Here is a 19194-nt window from a genome sequence, read left to right on the forward strand (position 1 = left end):
GCTCAAGAGCTGATCCTTGATATAATCCCACCTCCACTTTAAACGCATCCGTCACTCCCACCGCAGACCTCACTACATTTAATGAAAAAATTATTACATTTACCTCCATTTAGTACAGCTGGTGTATGTATGTTTTGCCAAAACAATTGCAAGTGTCATATTTCTTCCCACAGAACATTTATATTTGCTGTTATATAGTATTATTTTATGCAACTCCTATGTGTTCAAGCATACTGCTTTACAGACATTTTTTAAATGTCATTAGCATTTGGCAAACATTTCTGAAAGTAAAACTGAACATAAAGATGAACAGGATAATTTTTCCTTCTGTCTTTAAAAGTACGTGGACAACTGTTTGAGTGCCATAATCTTGTCGTTAGCAGTTGTCATGAAAGAAGGTTGCAGAATACTGGAAAATGTAATAGGAAGCATTCATTTTTGTTCATGTTCATTACTATATTTCTGTAAACTTTTCCTGTTTAGGGAGTGAGTGAATGCAATTCCAGATGGTGTAACCAGAGCTATTGAAACATTTCTTGCTCTATGACATCATGTCTTATTCAAGAATAGGTACATTTTTTTCATAAAATTGTTGAGTGTATTTAAAGTAATAGCCTGTACAAAACTGAGGCAGAACCTAGTTCCTAGACAAACTGCATTTACTCAGTAGTGAAGTCTGCTTTCACCGAGATTCCACTTTTCCATTTCTTCTGTTATAGGAATGGTGCAGAGAAAACTTTGTGAACAACAGGAATATGATGTTAGCATCCGAAGTCCGATCACAGCTCCGTGACATCTGCTTAAAGGTATTAATATGATGAGATTAAATTGGAGATAATTTTACAATAAATCTTGTCTTTTTAAAAGAGAAAGCAGTAGGAATAGTTTTGTTTATGTGAATCAGTATCCAGTCTATCACTGGACTGGCTAGACTAGTTTCTCTTAAAAGCAGTAATAAAATAGAGAGATCTCATTGGGTTTTTTGTTACTGTGACTGGTGCTATGCAGCAATTTGTGAATCTTTGTTGTGATGAGGAATTAATGCCGTTAACAGTTTATTGGATAATATTTAGCTGTAAAACTGCATTAGAGGACTAAGGTTTACATACACCAGAGCTGTTACTCAGTGAAATCTTAGTATTCATTAAAACCAGATTATGTCATAACTTATTAGGATTTGCTTATGAAATAGATTTAAGGGTTTATTTCAGCCTGAGAAGATTTAATTAATTTTAGTAGGAATAGGGTATAGGCAGGTTACAGAGGCAGTAAACATTTATTTATGTATACTTGTTTACTGGGGTGGTGCACTGAACTAAGTGGAGCTTTTGCAGGCACAGGCCGGATGAGCAGGATCACATAACAAATGAAAAAACATATTTAAAGATACACGGATATGCTATAAAGTATATATATAATTTACATATGCAAAATATGCTACAACATTTAGTTCAAGAAGCAGTTTACAAAGTCAAAATATGGATGGAAAAATGGAATTATGCTTAGTAGAGCTTTTTGGATAAGATGTAACCACAATGACCGAGATGGCTTATGCTACTTAATTAACAAATTCACCCTTTAGGTTCATAGGTTCATACTAGGCTATCTGCCCTAGGGCATTTATAAGCCTAGCCAGAGTGTGTTTGGCTTTCGCCACTCATTTTAAATTAATTTTGCTATGCCCTTTTTCGAGGTTAGTATACTGTGCTCTGTCTAACAGTGACACAGAAGTGATACCCAGGGTAAACCTACGATCTCCCATCCACTCATCAAGATTCCTCTTGAAGAGAGTCAGTGAGGGACTCTGCCTAACCTGGACTGGGATTTTATTCCAGAGTGAAGGGAGCCTCTGGGTTATGAATCTGTCCCTTCAGCATGTCCTATTTATTTCAGTGCTGAGGTTCAAGTCTCTCGAGCGCGTGGCTCGATGGGATTTGGATTTTCTGAGGTGCAGCATGTCCATTAATTCCAGGTTGGACATGGCTTTATACGTCAGGCACAGATTGCCTCTGAGCAGGCGGTATGCCACTGAGTAGAGCTGGAGTTTCTTTAACCGGGCAGCATATGGCATCTGTTTGAGCCCTTTGATCCTCTTGGTGAGGTACTTTTGGGATCTTTCCAGTTGCTGCAGGTGTCTGGTAAGGTACATCCCAAAAGGGGCATTGTACTCAGTTATGGGCCTGATGAGGGATGAGTAAAGAGGCACGATGACCTCCCCTGATCTAGATGTGAATCCCTTCATGATTAGATGGGCTATATAAAATGTTTTTCTAACCACTTTGGCCACGTGGTTGTCAAATGAGAGATTATCAACTTGGGTCCCTAATTACTTCTTCTGTACTTAATGGATTACCACCTATGTGGTAATTTGTGGGCACTTTGTTTTTGCCAAAGGGGATGACTATACACTTTTTGGCGTTTAGCTTGAGGCCATGGCTCTGGCACCAATTGTCTGTTTCTATGAGGCCCTTTTGGAGGATGCTTGTTTCAACATTTTAGGGAGTTTGAAAATCTGCTCTTCTCTGAACTCAGTGCCTTCAAGTCTGAGTTTCCTGTAAAGATCTTTATTATAGAAATGCAGAAGCATTACAGATAATTGTCATTAACATAATGTGTTAATACAACAAAACAGTTATAAAATTATTGTCATTAATTAAACCTGATATATTTACATATTGCCAGATTTCCAGACCTATACTTTTTGCAGTAGAGCAGCATTGGAAGGGGGGGAATTTGGTAGCACAAAATGTGAGACAGTATTACTCACAAGTGGAGAATTTGAAATAATGGTTGAACTGATTAACGTTACAGTGGGAAATCTGTACAGATTATCAGTTTTGTAGAATTCCTGCCATGAGTCCAGACAAACGTGTTGGATTTCATAACACATTAACTGGACTGTTATCTAAATCTCCTACCTTCTTATTGAATGAGTATAATTATCCACATATTGAGTGTGCAACACTGTATATAAATCCTACGTACACATCTGAAGTTTTGGACATTGTTCTAAGTTGCTGGTTAAAAACAGCTGGTTCAGTTTTCAATAAGAGGAAGGATTTATGTCCTTTAATGAGAAATCTTCCACATAATGTGAAAGGACATGAACCACTAGGCATGTCAGATCAAGCAGAGTATCATGTAGCATCCTTCCATTTAATTTTATTCTTCAGCTATACCCCTCATCTACAATAAGGTTAGCTTTGGTGAAAATAAAGGAAAACATAGAACTGAATGGAGTAAAGAATTTTCAAAATGTGCTAGGGAACAGTGGAAGGACATTTTGAAGGATTAATATCTGGACCTCTTAATGCATCATATCCAAGTTAAAGCAAGTCTGTATTCCAGAAAAGCCATTACTGAATGGAAAAAAATAATACATTTAAAATTTATTGACAACCTACAATTCATTTAAGTAAGCAAAAGTTGAATAAAACATGTACTGAATTGAAAAACACAATAAAACAGTTTGTTTAAATTTAAACACAGTTTGTCAAAAAAGAGGATTAAAAATAGTCAAACTAAATTGTCAGATGCAGTGTTCCTCTGTTGCACAAAAGTAATATAAGCAATTCAAATAAAATAAGTGGTGGGACTGTTGACTGAACATCTAATTTTTGACCAACATGCATCTTGCAAAAAAAAGTCCTTCTATACTGCACAGCTTATAAACAAAAGAGATAGTGTCTAGACCTAGGGATGTTATTGTCTGTCTTTACTCAGCCCTCATTAGGCCAGTCATTAAATACAATGCCCCTTTGGCATGTATTTCTCCAGACACATGCAACAATTGGAATGCTCACAGAGATACTTTACTAAAAGGATACAAGGTGTAAACAGCATGTCCTACATTAACTGACTCAAAGCCCTGTCACTATACTCTGTATCCTATAGATAGCTAAGAGGTGACCTGCGTCTGGCATACAGGGCATCTTCCAACCCATTACTGATGGATTTACTATGTGTCATCAAGTCAAATGGCATCAGAAATACTCTGTCCAGGGATCTAAATCTCTTCTGCAACATCAACAGAATGGTTTGTAGGGACAGGTATATCTTGCAGACTCCCCATCCACACAGAATAAAGTTCATTCATGTCCATTCAAGTGCAACTTGTATCTATGGTTGGAAACAGAAAATTTATACCAGGACTGCTCCCTGTGCTACAAATGGACATTGGCAGCTCCCAAATGCTTTATCCCATTCATGGGTCCCTTTAAATTATCAATGGTATGATCACAGTTATTCTCATTTGGGGTAATATATAGTTAACAACAGTGGGATGGGTAAGGCCAGTCTATAACAAAATGGTAGAGACTATTTTGAGCACAAAAAAGGGAAACTGGTTAGGCTTAAAATGTCCTGCAAGGGCATCTAGCCTAGTACTTACCTATGAACACTTTAACAAACAACTGATAGGTCCAGCAAATCTTGTTGCCCAATAATAATTCTCATTATGGATAGGAAGGTAGTGTACAGAGTGAAGACAACATGTAACGTGAGCTCTGATCTCATGCCAAGTATTGGCACATCCTGCAAAGAAACTGTTTAATCTGTTTAATTACCAAATGTTTATTTTTTTTAAATACATGGATTGCAGTGGATCCCAGTCCTAGTCAGGGCATACATTAAAGTTCATGAAATCAGTATTGCTTCAGTTTGTTAACCAAGGGCCTAGAATTTTCTCCTTCTACAGTTCATTTGGGGTTACATGTATTTAAGACTTTGTGTCTCTTCAGTATGAAAGACACAGTAATTGCTGGGTATAGCAGTTTGTGTTCAGTGTTGGTTTTGCCTTTTTTCAAGGACTGCCATATCTGGTTTTCTTGCATATGATTTTTGAACCGCTGGTAGTGAATGATCCCATGTGATATAAACTTCATTATAGTTAATAATGCTTTGTGGCTTATATCTCTATTGCTTCTCAGTTACTCCTGTATTATAATGCCTGCATAATTCCCAGTGCAGTACTCTTTCAGAATTATTGTGCTTTTCAGTATACAGACCCTCAGCCATGCGTATATCACACACAAATGAGATGTGTAACCGTTTCCAGTTCTGTTTTACAAAACCTGTATTTCCGTGTTTCTCCCACTTCCTCAATGGACTTCTTAAGCCAAAATATACAGAGTCCGGTCTATATTATATGCTCGAATAGACTTTTCTTAAAACATATAATCATCGACACATAAAGAGCGAACGCTCTAAAATGTGAATGGCCACATCCGCAAATTCTTTCCTCGGGGGGGGGGGGAATTCAGTTGCCCGTTATCGGGAATTGCCCTTTTCCCCAATATAGAGCGTTCTCGCAGTTGGTATATTTAATAGGAGCGGTGTGGGGGACACTTGATTAGGGTTTTGAAGTTTGTGTTTTTTGTATATGTCCCCGTGAATTTTTTCCCCGAGGAAAAAATTCACAGGTGTAGCCGTTCGCACTTTAGAGCGTTCGTTCTTTATGTGTCGATGATTATATGTTCTAAGAAAAGTCTCTTTGAGCATATAATATAAACCTTACATAGTCACCTTACTCTTTCCCTTCCCCTTGCCTCTAATTAATATGCTACTCCCTACTCTTGATGGTAGCCTTTACTTTCTTAATTGCCTTTTCCAGCTACTGCTTTTGTGGCTCTTCCTCTTTGCCTGTATAGGCAGTTCTGTGTTGCTTTGCTTCTTCCCTTTTCCATGCCCTGATCTTTTCACTAACTAATGAACAAACAGCTTTTACTTTGAGCATTAAATGTTATTGGCTTTAGAAGTAGTTAAGAAAATGTTCTTTTCTTATTTTTCCAAACTTTCTTATCCTAACAGTCTCAGTCTACTGCCTATCCCCCACACCTTTGTAGTTCATATATTCATAATACACTTCAATCTCTTCTTTCCCCTCAGTACTTCAGTACAGTTTTATTTCCCATTCCTATATAACTTTCATGCTTACAGATAGTGTTTTTTTTTACCCATAGTAGCTGTACCATCTTCTTAGCCCACCATGTTTGCCCTTGCTACACTCAGGCTCACTCCCCTCCCCTATCCTATCCCTTATTCCCACCCACTCCCACTTCATTTAAACTTATTCCATTCTATCCCCCACCCGCTACAACAAAACAACCAACCAAATTCACTGAGGCATCCCACTGGCTTAACTCATCAACTTGCAAACTCATCACAGGCTTACCTAAATCACTTCTCCCAATCTACTCCAACAAAAATAGCATACATCTTCCACCCAACTAATTCTGTCTTCCCCTAACTTATGTATAATATGCTACTCCTCCAGTCTACTCTCACAGTTATACTAAGCATACTCACCATTGCCATCACTCACGTATTCGCATGGGTTTCCTCCAGGTGCTCTGTTTTTTTCCCACATTTCAAAGACATGCATCTGGAGTATTTCTTCCCAGACCTCCGCTGAAAACGGGCTCTGTCCCAAATGTAAAATAAAAAATATGTATATATTTTCCCCAACTCTATAGTCTTAGTTAACAAACACCCACCCATCAACTACAAATTGCAAGCAGTCTCTACCCATTAGGAACTCGGGCCCTCTTCAGTCTCTACCCATTAGGAACTCGGGCCCTCTTCAGTTACAGCTACATCAAAGAGAATGACCAAACCCATATATCAGTATCAGACTTAAGAGATAAATATAAAAAGTTGTGCTCTCTGACCACACTCCACTCCCCCACTCTGGATATATCCACCCAAACCCTGAACCCCATATATCAGTATCAGACTTAAGAGATAAATATAAAAAGTTGTGCTCTCTGACCACACTCCACTCCCCCACTCTCTGGATATATCCACCCAAACCCTGAACCATCCCTTCAAACCTGCCAAATCCCATTTAACCCATCAACTCCCACCATTACCAACACACAACCCAATAAGTCTAACCACAACATACTATTAATCCACATAAACATCAGATGCATCAAGAGCAGAATTCCAGATCTCTCTGCATGCATTGCAGCATACAACCCAGACATTCTAATCGTCACTGAAACATGGCTAAAACCAAACACTAAAGATAAAGAAATCCTTCCCCGGGATACAATGTAATAAGAAATGGAGTACCCAAAAAAGCTGGAGGTGTTGAAATACTTTACACACTAAACATCACCCGATACCCACTGAGTCACCTGAACTATCACAACACAGAAATATTTCTTACCCTCCTACACCTGAACAAGCACTAAACTCTCTGCATTGCTGCTTTGTATATTCTCCCAGGCAACAACATTCCCACTCTCAAATGCATCCTTCAGTGGTTTTCCACTAATGTAAATGAAGACATCTTCATACTTGGTAATGTGAATATAGACTGTTTACTTGTAAATAGTGACTTCCCTACCCTCTCTATTAACTTATTCAGTTTCACTCAAGTAATCACCTCACCCCTAGAATTGACAAACACACCAACAGACACTTAGTACTAGACTGGACCCTTACCCCTTGGCACCTTTGCCTGTCTCTCGGATAATATCAGTGACCATCTCCCCACATTTATTACAAGACAAACTATCCACACCTCCAAACATATGCAGTATTAAAGCAAGTATGTAGACTCTCCTTTTTTTAACACAGACAGCTTTATAAACTACCTCTTCCAATACAACTGGAATATTCTAAAAACCTACCAATAGAAAATGCTGTTACCCATTTCAATAAAACATTCCTTAACATATTAAATGAGTTAGCTCCCATAAGAACAAAAATATAAAAAGTAGCCCTGCTCCATGGCTCGACAAAGAAACCAAAACAGCTAATGCGAAAAAGAAACAAAGCCTGGAAGATATAATGTAAAGGTAGAACACAATACATGTTGCAAATTTTTAGACAACTTAGAAATTGATGCAAACAACAGGTCAAACCAGACAAAATCACATTCTTTCACTCATTTCAAGGCAAACATCACAATTCCAAACAATTCTGGACAGCCATAAAAAACTTACTATACACCAGTCAAACCACCACCCCATCTTCTACTACAAACAACACATCCCCGTCACCACCCAGTTCAACACACACATTCATTCATTCTGTCCTCTTTCTGCTAGACTCTAATCCACCCTCCCATCTCTCTGTCCCCATCAATACCTAACTCAGCTCTCAAAAATTACCTTCAAAAACTGAAAACCACTGCACCAGCTGTTGGCAAACTCCCAACCAAGTACCTTAAGGTTGCTGGCAATGTCCTGACATACCCCATCTCAATGCTCATAAGTAGATCTGCCACAGAAAACTATGTACCCATTGTCTGGAAAAAAAAATCACATAATATTGTGCTTGGCAAACATGGTTCAGCTACAGACTTCTCCAACTACTTCCCCATTGCAATTCTCTCCCCTCTGTCCAAAATCTTAGAAAGATGCATACAGTCCCAACTCCTAACCAATCTCATAAACAAAAAAATACTCTCCTGCACACCACAGCAGCTCTGCTTATTTCTCAGAAACCATAAGTACCAACAGAAACGATAGTAACCTAATAATCCTCCCTGTTCCTGGATCTGTCAAAAGCATTTGAAGCAGTATCCCACCAACTCCTGATCAGTGAACTATGTTCCCTATTACTGTTCCAGTTCAGCTCTTACTTGGTTCTGTAGCTATCTGTCCAACAGACAGAATTAGGACCGATCCCCCTTCCTTCCCTGTTTCTGTTGGTACACCGCAAGGGTTAATTCTTAGCCCAGTACTTTTCGATTTTTTCACAAACAACTTGCACAAAGCCAGCAAATCTGCCACCTTAGCACAGTATACTGACAATGCCACCATCATGTGGTCAGCCTCAACCCTTCCACTACTTCAGCAAATGACTCAAGACTCCTTTCACTTAAATAGAATCATGGTTAAAGGCTCATCAGCTAATCTTAAATACCATAGCTTTTCACACTAGATATCTTTTAAAATACCTAAACACCCTTTAATATTACTTCAACAAACACCATCACCATAGAAACTGTAACAAATACCAAACTAGGAGTCATAATAGACAATAACCTAAAATTTGACCAGCAGATCACCCAGGCCATCAAGAAAACTTATCAAAAACTGAGCTTTCTCTACTGAAACAAAACCTACCTCACATACTCAGGAAAATCCTTAGCATCATCCTACCTTCTCCCCTTCCTTCTCTATGCATCACCCATATTAACCAACATTCAAGTCACCATACTAAATAATTTAGAGACAGCTTTAACAAAATAGTCAAGTTTGTAAGTAAGGCATCCTAATGTACATACCACTGCTTAACACTAAAAAAAACCTCAACTGGATAGAACTACACAATCACTTTACTTTCACTCAGCTTCAGATTGCCAACAAAATAACACACAAGCCCTTCTCTAAAACAGATTCTCAAGCACTACTCCCCCATTATCACTTGGGTAATCAGAGCCTGCTAATAACTTCCAAATCCCGTAATAAAGCTTGAGACTCGCTGTACTCATCCTATGTCACCAGACAGTGGAACTCCCTGCCTATCTTACTAAAACAGGACAGTTATGCATCTACCTTTTAAGCACAATGTAAAACAGCACCTAGACTCCTCCTGGCTCTGTTTGTGTCCCCCCCCTTACACACACATATCTGTAGACTATCACCAACCCTAAACTTTCCAGCTCTCCTACCTTACCCTGTAAATGTAACTAACTCCTACTTATATTTATAACTGTATACTGCTTTACATCACTTCTTTCTAAATGAAACTTGTATATAACTATATATGTAAATGCAACCTGTTTTTTTTATTGTATGACATTGCCACAGAAATCAAGTTGTATTAAATTCTAACGTGATTGCATTACTCGTCAAATGATTCTAAAATGCCATTTCTACTGTTAAGAAACTGGGGTTTTTTTTTTTCATTAAATTTGTATTTTTTGTAACTCTAATGGAGCTTTTCACCTCATGCCTCTTACTGAAAATGAACCTGAGTGCTCAGTCAGACCATCCTCGTAAACAAAGACAGTAAATAAGTAGTTCACTGTATTGGGATGCCAATATTAGCCTTTTGTCTTGTGGTTTCAGTTTACCTGTCTTTAACCATTACTTTGTCAAATCTCTGTCAACATGAGGATGTTCCAGATCTCTATACTTGCTAATATATTTGTGAACTTTCCAATTTTTCTTCCCTCTCTTCTAGTCCTTTTTCTTAAATTCTTTCTTTCCTTTCTTTTTCGCACTTTCAGTTGCTGTCTGATTTTTTTGTCTCCTTCTGGTTTGATTTTCATTCCAGCTCTGTCTCAAAATGTTTCTGATAAACTAATCAAAGATGTCATCCTAGATTCCTTCTCCTCATGCTTTAAAATTTTCACTGTGTTTGGCTCTGATGAGGTCAGTAGATATGCATGCAGTTCCATTATTTGCAGATCCGTACATGCAGTCAGTTTTGAGGAGGCTCATACCTCCTTCAGAGCGAGGAATGTTTAATTTTAATATACACTGTTTTTATATATCCTTTAATAAGCACAAAGCATTTTTATGGTTTTCATGTCCAATTGAGTAAATACTTTTTGGGGCCAGTCAGTCATACCAATACTATAAAGTAGAACACGAAGAGCAAATTAATTTATAGCTTGGACTTCATTCTTAGATGTTAGGATAGTTTTCAGTATTGGCTTTAGATTTATGAAGTATTCCTTACTGAGCTTTATTCTCATTGTTCATGTTTTATTTCTGACCCTTCATCTATTCCCAAATATTTATGCGTTCTGTCCTGTTCAAGTTCTTTTATATCGCATTCCTGTCCTAGATTGATTTTTTTTTTGGTGCTCAGCTTTCCTTTTTTTAAATGTTGCTTTTGCATATTTAATAATAATAATAGTTACATTTGTTAATCAGGTAGACCCCAGCTTGACACACATTCCCTTTTCATGGGTAGCCCAGGAGCAATGTCTGATTTAAGTGACTTGTTCAAGGTCATACAGTAGACAGACAAGGGCTAAGGGAATCGATCTCTGTATCACAAGAATTTAAGCTTGAAAAGTTAATCTTTTCACCAACTGCCAAACCAAATGTCATTCTTGTATCATCTGAGAAAGTTTTAACCATTCGTTCTTGTGCTTTCAGCTCCTTATCTGTGAACTACACACTTTTAAATCATGCTGAAAAAGTAGACACTAAATTAAGAATCCTTTAAAGTTAACAAGTACATTTAAATCACAGTGATCGCAAAGGGATAATAAGAGAAAAGGAGTCAGTTAATGGGATGTAAGAAAGGAAGTGGTGACTAAAGGCTGGTGTAATACACTTCTGGAAGATGGGGTAAAAATAGTAGTTATTTGCATGCAGGCCATGTAAGAAGAGGATATTGACAGTGCAGGTATTACGATAATGTGGGCTGTAATGACTTAAGACTGAGATATGGTGGTACCAGTGTTTGGATTGTATAGAAGAGACAGGAAGGACAAAAGAGGTGATGGGGTGGAAGTTTATATTCAGGATGATACTAAGTTCACTGTGGAAGAGAGTGATGCTAATAACTACAAGAAGAAAGGCCAGAAAGAATTGTTGGCTGTGAGCCTAGAGATGGGAAACAGATTATCACCAGTTGCTGAATGTGGTAAAGGATTAGAATATGGTCCGAAGTAAAATGTCTTAGGAGGTGGGCAAGTAGACGTTAACAATCACCATGTAAAACAGTATGCCAGCAGATAATTGTGAGATGCCCTTATCCAAGGTAAAGAGTGAGAGGATAATGGTAGAAACTCTGAAGAAGCAGGGACATGAGCAGTGATTCCACTGAATAAGGGCAGTATCCTTGATCTGGTCTTCAGCAGTGTAATTAGGGGTGTGTCCATTGGTAGAGAGCTATCAGCACCACTAAGCAATGATCATATCTTGGTATGATTTGTAATCCTTGGAGTATTACTGAGAAATGCTGCAGAGAGACGGGTCTTTGTAAGCGCAGAAGTATATGTTTCAGTGTTTTAGGAAAGATAGAGAACAGTAATATAGCAGAGTGATAGAATGGAAGAGAATTGGGTCTAGGTCCTTTCAGAGGAGAAAGAAGTACATGTGGAAACAGAAATGAGAGGATGGTTAAAAAAAGGTGGAAGGCATACAAGGATGAGAAATGAAGGAGAAAATGAAAGTAATCCTACAGGGAAGGTTAAAAAAGGCCACTTAGTCAAGTCAGTTTTAGAAGTGGTTCCCTTTCACCAATAGGATATCAACCCTTCACACATTTATACCTGCATCACAGGAGCAGTTCTCCACCTGGGTATCTTTACCTTTCTGGTATTTCAGCTCTAAAAGGCTTAGCCTTCTTGCATTTTTTCCAGAGAGAAATGCAAGACCATCTGTATGAGCCTCATGCTTGCTTGCCATAGAAATGGACTTGCAAGAACTAGAGACCTACCTTGCAATAGTTCATCCCAGACTTTACCATATTTCAGTCAGAGGTTTGTCAGGGATTATGTTTCAGCATGTCCCAGGATTAATACTTGGGCATCCCTGCTGTCAGCCTTGGGAATGGCTCTCCCATTTAAAAGGAAAAAGAATTCCACTCTTCCTAATAATTTTGATTTGGATGTGGATGAGGAAGATCTTGCCTGTTTGGCACATATTTCTTCACCTTTAGGCTGTAATATTGATAGTGAGGAAAAAAAAAATCTCATTAGGTTCTCCTCTAAAGAACATTTAATGCTAAACCTTATGAGGAGAACAGTTCAAGTGGAGTTAAAGGAGGTCTCTGATATATGCAACAGGTACTTGAATCTCCTAGGTATGAAAAAAGAAAATGAGACAAGTGGTGGTACCCACCTTGTTCTAGGTGAAGACACCTTTGAAGGTGTCTCCCTTGAATAAACATTCCAGGCATCTGCTCCTAAGAAACTGGATAGGGTTTATAGGCTTCATGAATCCTGTAAGTACATCTGTAGCAACCTGGTTCGCAGAACATGTGTCAATATTCCTTGGCACCATCACAGGGAAAGTGGAGAAGATAGTTTGAGGTTATGCAGATGTCAGGCAGAAACTGTGAATTAATTCTTCGTGTATCTACGGGTCGGCTATGAGTCTCATCAGTACCCTCTACAGTGGTAAGGAGAGCAGAGCTTTGAATCATATTAGTAAAAAGCAGACATTCCCCAATTAACTAAACATATTAACTGCCAAATGCATATTATAAAGTAACCAGGATCATCTAAGTAGACAAGTGATGAATATGACAATTGAAATCCTTGATGAGGCTTTGATTAACATAGTCAGTAAACTAGTCAAGACTATTTTCAGGATGGGTGTTATGTTGTTAAATGCACACATGATGCCTTTGATGCCAGCTGTAGGGAAGGCAAATGGTTACAGCGAGTCCATGACAACTTGCAAAAAAATCAGTTTACTAAAAGTCATGATGCTGAATGTACAATGTTGAAGTGTCACTACTTGAATGTTAAAATGCTGAAATCAAAATACATATTACCCTACATAGGTTGCAGGTTGACTTGTAGGCACTGCTGTTTCACTGATGTTCTTCATTCCACATTGCTGCAGTCCTAACCATTGGGGGTAGTCCGCTGTCCAGTCGGCCCGAATACCAAAGTATATGGCTGACGCCGGTCAAGGCGCATTAGACTGATGTCAGGACGCCAGGGTACTAATGCGCATGACCGACGTCATATCCTCAGTCTTTTTTGCCGCATGGTCCGATGCAGAAGCAGTTTTGCGAGTGCAGGTTGGCGTTCTGAAATTTTCTGAAGTCGGAGTTTCAGACCTAATCAAAGTTGGCCAAGTACCCGCTGGGGAACATTTTGTTTTTCTTGCCTCAGTATTTAACCGGATGTCAGAAAAAGTGAATAACTGTATTTCTTGTGGGAAACAGATACCTCATAGGGATTACCATACTTTGTGTATACCTTGTTTAGGGCCTGAGCACGACGTTGTTGGATGCCGCTCTTGTGCTAGATTTAACAAACGCACTATTAAGAGAAGGTTAGACTGTGCCAGGTTAGTGTTTGGGAAGCGTTGTAATTATAAAATGCCGTCGGATGCTCCGACGCCCGCTTCCCCAAAAAGCGCAAGGACAAAGCAGCAAAGTTTAGGGTTGAAGAACCGCAGTCTCGGACGTCGGTTCTTTAGAAGGCCCAGTGGAGCCAGCAGTTTTGCCAGGAGTTTCTGTGGAGTCTCAGGCAGAGACTTTACTGTTACAGGATGTGCCCTCTCAGGAGGTAGGCCAGGCTGAGGGGGCTTCTCAGGTAACTGTTCTTCCCTCTCTTCCTAAGGCAGTTAGAGCCTCTCCTTCTGTCTCCAAGACTTCTTTGAGAGGTAGGCCAAGTTTAGCTTCAGTGGGGGCTTCTCCTAGCACTTCAGGTTCTGTGCCTAAGAAACATATGCTTAAAATGGCAGAGGATTTGATTACTATGATTAGAGGTTCTATGCCCCCTCCTGATAAGAGGCCTAGGGTGGAGCCTGAGTTTGAGAGTTTTGAACAGTGTTCAGAGGCTTCTGAGTCTTCGGCTGAAGACTTGCAGGAGTTTCCTCATTATTCTGATTCTGATGTGGATGATTCCACTCCTTCAGCTTCTCCTCCTGAGGATTTTTCATTTTCAGAGACTCTGCATTCCATGAGGGAGCATTTTAAATGGGAAGGCCAAGATTTCTCTGATTCCAGGAAGAGGCTTAGGGAATTTTTGTTTTACCCCAGCATAGGCCCTTAGCTATACCTCCTGTGTTGAATGTGGTGGAAGATGTTTTGCAGAGGCTTCCCTGAACCCTGATTCTTTGCCTCCTGCCCTGTTAAACCTGATAGGTACTATAGGGTGCCTGAAGCTCATAAGTATCTTTTAAGAGTCCTCGGACCCAGAAATTGTTTCTCAGGGGCCTAAGGGTGTTAAGGCCTCGGTTGTTAAAAATCCTGTTCCCTCTGATAAAGAGGCAAGGGCTTTGGATAGATGGGGAAAGAAAGTGTATACTTCTTCCACTTTAGCCATGAGGGCGTTGAATTGTCAGTTTCACATGCTAAAATATCAAAATTATCTCCTTTCACAATTGAAATCTAAGGTGGATGCTCTGGCGGAAGGTATTGAGTGTAAAGAGTTGCTGGATTTAGTTCATGTGTCTGAACAAGTGGGTAAGCATTCTTTGCAATGTGGTTTTGATGCTGTGCAGGCCTCCTCGAGGGTGGCTGCCACTGGTTCTGTTCTTCGCAGGCACGCTTGGTTGAGGGATCAGAATTTAGCTGAGCATGTTAAGACAAGGATTTTGGATGCTCCTTTACAGTCTGATGTGTTGTTTGGTTCGCCTGTGGAAGCAGTTTTAAAGAAAATGGAGGACAAGGCTAAATCTATGCAGACTGTTAAAGATTTTTGCAGGTGCAGCCTCCAAAGTTTAGCAGAAATTGGCCTACTAAGGGATGGACGATCCTGCTTATGATTCCCAGTCTAGGGGTAGGTCTAGACGTGGTAGGGGCAGAGCTCAAGGTTCTTTTAGGCCTAGAACAGGGTGTTCTCCTGCTCAGTCTTCTGGTGAGGGCAGGGTCAGTCCTTCGTAATCAGACCCAATGACCTGCCTTTCCAGCTGCCGGTTCATTCTCGACTGACAGCTCCTTTGGGAGGAAGACTGTCTCTTTTCAAAGAAAATTGGGATTTAATTACTCAAGACAGATGGGTTTTGGATATCGTTCACCACGGTTACAGGTTTTATTTCCATACCTTGCCCCTTTCAAAGGCATGCCAGACGCTCCTCCTCCACAAAGGAAAGAGGCTCACAAGCAAATTTCTCTGTTACTCCAAATAGGGGCCATTCAGCCAGTCCCTGTACCAGAAAGGCATAGGATTTTATTCTCGCCTGTTCCTAGTACCAAAGAAGGGGAACACGTGGAGACCAATTTTGGATTTATCTATCCTCAACACTTATCTGGACATTCCCAAGTTCAAAATGTTGACGCTATAACAGCTTTTACCTCTGCTGGGCAAAGATCACTGGATGGTAACTTTAGATCTCAAGGAAGCTTACATTCATGTGCCTATAAGACTAAGTTGCAGAAAGTATCTGCGCTGAGCTGGAAATTCTCATTATCAGTTCTCTGCATTGCCCTTTGGCTTATCTACTGCCCAGAGTATTCACAAAGGTTCTGGCTCCAGTGATAGCTTACTTCAGGCTAAAAGGAATTCAAATCTATCCTTATTTGGACGACTGCCTGATTCTGGCTCAAGAAAAGGAAGACCTTCTACAGCATTTGGAATATGTCATAGCAGTGCTAAGATGCCTAGGGTATTCTGTGAACGAAATAAAGTCCAGTCTAGTACCCTCTCAAGACATGTGCTTTCTGGGTGTGAGACTGAATACAGCAGCCCAGATGGCCTTTTAACCCCGGACAAACAAAAGAATCTTTCCAGTTACTTCCATCAATTATCTCTTCAGTCCGGCTGACTGCAAGGACAGTCCTTCAAGCCTTAGGGTTCATGGCATCTTGTATTCTGGTGCTTCCCAATGCCAAACTGCATATGAGGAAGCTGCAATGGTATCTCAAAATGTATGGACACAGCACTGCCAGGATTTGGACACTGTCATTCAAATAATACCTTGCATTCAAAAAGAATTTTGTGGTGGGCTCAGGAATGTCACCTAAACAAGGGACTCTCTGTGACCCGCCAGAGGCGAGTCAGATTTTAACGACAGATGCCTCGGACATTGCTTGGGGAGCTCATCTAAATGGAAAGTGGATACAAGACAAGTGGCCTGCCAGACTTCAGCATCTACATATCAACATGAAGGAGATGTTAGCAGTCCAGTTTGCATTAATGGCTTTCAAGGAGTTACTTCTTCCAGGGCAGGTGTTGATTCTAACAGACAACACAACTGTCATGTGGTACATCAACAAACAAGGGGAACACATTCTTATCCTCTATGCAGGCAAGCAATGATTTTATGGGAAACTGCGCCAGCTTGCAACTAACTCTACAGGCAAGGTTTCTGCCGGAGCACAGAACTCCTTAGCAGATGTGTTAAGCAGACAAATCATGGATCCCCACGAGTGGAAACTGGATCTTCATGTATTTCAGAAATTGACAGTGTCATGGGGAACTCCAGACATAGATCTGTTCGCTTCTCCACTAAACCACCAGCTGCCAAAGTTTTGCACAAAGGGGTTTCATCACACAGCTTGGAAAGTGGATGCTCTTTCTTTCAGTTGGAAAAATCTTCATGTGTATGCCTTTCCACCTCTGCCTCTTCTTCCAAAGGTGCTCCTAAAGGTCAGACAAGACAAGCCAAGGATGATTTTAATAGCTCCAGATTGGCCTCGACAACACTGGTACCCACTACTAAGGAGTCTGGTAAGGAAGCCTCCATGGCCTTTGCCTTTGATTCCACATCTGTTATCTCAGAAGGACGGTCACCTGCTCAATGTCAAGCTTCACTCTCTTCATCTAACAGCCTGGCATATTCTGTTCTAAAACACAGCAGGTCTCAACTTCCTCAACAAGTTTTAAATGTGATTATGGAAGCCAGAAGACCTAGTACAAGGAAGGTGTATGCAGAAAAATGGAAGAGATTTTATTTTGGAGTGCAGCAAAGAATTTGGAGATTTCTGAGCCTAATTTGAGTGTGGCTCTTCAATATCTTACTGAGTTATTGGACAAAGGTTTGTCCTTCTCTTCCATTAAGATTCATGCTGCAGCAATTTCAGCTCACTATGATTGTGACCCACCATTGTTTTCGTGATCCTTTGGTCAAGCAGTTTCTTAGAGGGGCAAAGAATATAAGACCCCACGTAGAGCTCCTACTCCTGCTTGGGATCTCAATTTTGTGTTGGAGAAACTTACTCTACAACCTTTTGAGCCCGCGGCTACTGCTGAATTGAAATACTTGTCATGGAAGACTGCTTTTTGTTGGCTATTACTTCTGCAAGAAGGGTTTCTGAGTTGCAGGCCCTTATGGCAGTAGAGCCCTTTTTGATTTTCCATAAGGATAGGGTATCATTACGTACTAATCCTTCCTTTATGCCTAAGGTGGTTTCTAGTGTGGCTTTAAACCAAACTATTCATTTGCCTACTTTCTATGCAGATCCCCAAAATAAGGGGGAAAAGATTTTGCACACTTTAGATGTACATTGGCAGTTGCGTTATTATTTAAGCAGGACTAAGGATTTCAGACAGTCTCAGCAGTTGTTTGTTTCTTTTGCTTTGAGTTCTCAGGGCAAGCCTGTGTCTACAAACTATTTCTAAGTGGATTGGGTTTTGCATTTCATTTTGTTATTCCCATCATGGCAAGGAGATTCCAGCTGGGATTAGGCCTCATTCCACTAGGGCTACTGCCACTTCAACAGCATTTCTAAGGGGGGTGGCAACTAAGGATATTTTGGAGGCAGCTACTTGGAGTTCAGTGCATACTTTCTCTAAGCATTACCATCTTCCTCTCTACTCTAAATCTAGGGCTGGTTTTGCCACAGCTATTTTGCAAGGCATGTTGACAGCTCCTGCTTCCTTATGATTTGCCATCCTCCCTTAACTCTGCTTTGGGATTCTACCCAATGGTTAGGACTGCAGCAATGTGGAATGAAGAACATAGTACAGAAATGGACTTGCAAGAACTAGAGATCCACCTTGCAATAGTTCATTCCAGACTTTACCATATTTCAGTCAGAGGTTTAGGGATTATGTTTCAGCATGTCCCAGGATTAATACTTGGGCATCCCTTGTCAGCCTTGGCTCTCCTCCCCAAAAAAAAAAAAATAATTCCACTCTTCCTAATAATTTTGATTTGGATGTGGATGAGGAAGATCTTGCCTGTTTGGCACATATTTCTTCACCTTTAGGCTGTTTGTTCTAGGTGAAGACACCTTTGAAGGTGTCTCCCTTGAATAAACATTCCAGGCATCTGGGGCAAGAAACTGGATAGGGTTTATAGGCTTCATGAATCCTGTAAGTACATCTGTAGCAACCTGGTTCGCAGAACATGTGTCAATATTCCTTGGCACCATCACAGGAAGATAGTTTGACAGATGTCAGCCAGAAACTGTGAATTAATTCTTCGGTATCTCGGGTCGACTATGAGTCTCATCAGTACCCCAATGGTAAGGACTGCAGAGCTTTGAATCAGACATTCTCAATACTAAACATATTAACTGCCAAATGCATATTATAAAGTAACCAGGATCATCTAAGTAGACAAGTGATGAATATGACAATTGAAACTTTGATTAACACATAGTAACATAGTCAGTAAATATTTTCAGGATGGTGTTAGGTTGTTA

At 40.0% G+C, this 19194-nt stretch overlaps 1 protein-coding gene across 1 annotated transcript in view; it reads left to right on the top strand.

Annotated features, from left to right (window-relative positions):
- The window catches only part of DHX33 (DEAH-box helicase 33), a 380923-nt gene that overhangs the window by 348685 nt on the left and 13044 nt on the right, over positions 1 to 19194 (top strand). The window contains exon 11 of the mRNA XM_044054042.1: positions 720 to 806. Within this exon, the coding sequence (XP_043909977.1) occupies positions 720 to 806 (87 nt within the window). The remainder of the gene's footprint in view (positions 1 to 719; positions 807 to 19194) is intronic.

The sequence above is a fragment of the Protopterus annectens genome, chromosome 13.part0 (genome assembly GCF_019279795.1).
Source record: "Protopterus annectens isolate FY-2018-M chromosome 13.part0, PAN1.0, whole genome shotgun sequence".
Classification (NCBI taxonomy): domain Eukaryota; kingdom Metazoa; phylum Chordata; order Ceratodontiformes; family Protopteridae; genus Protopterus; species Protopterus annectens.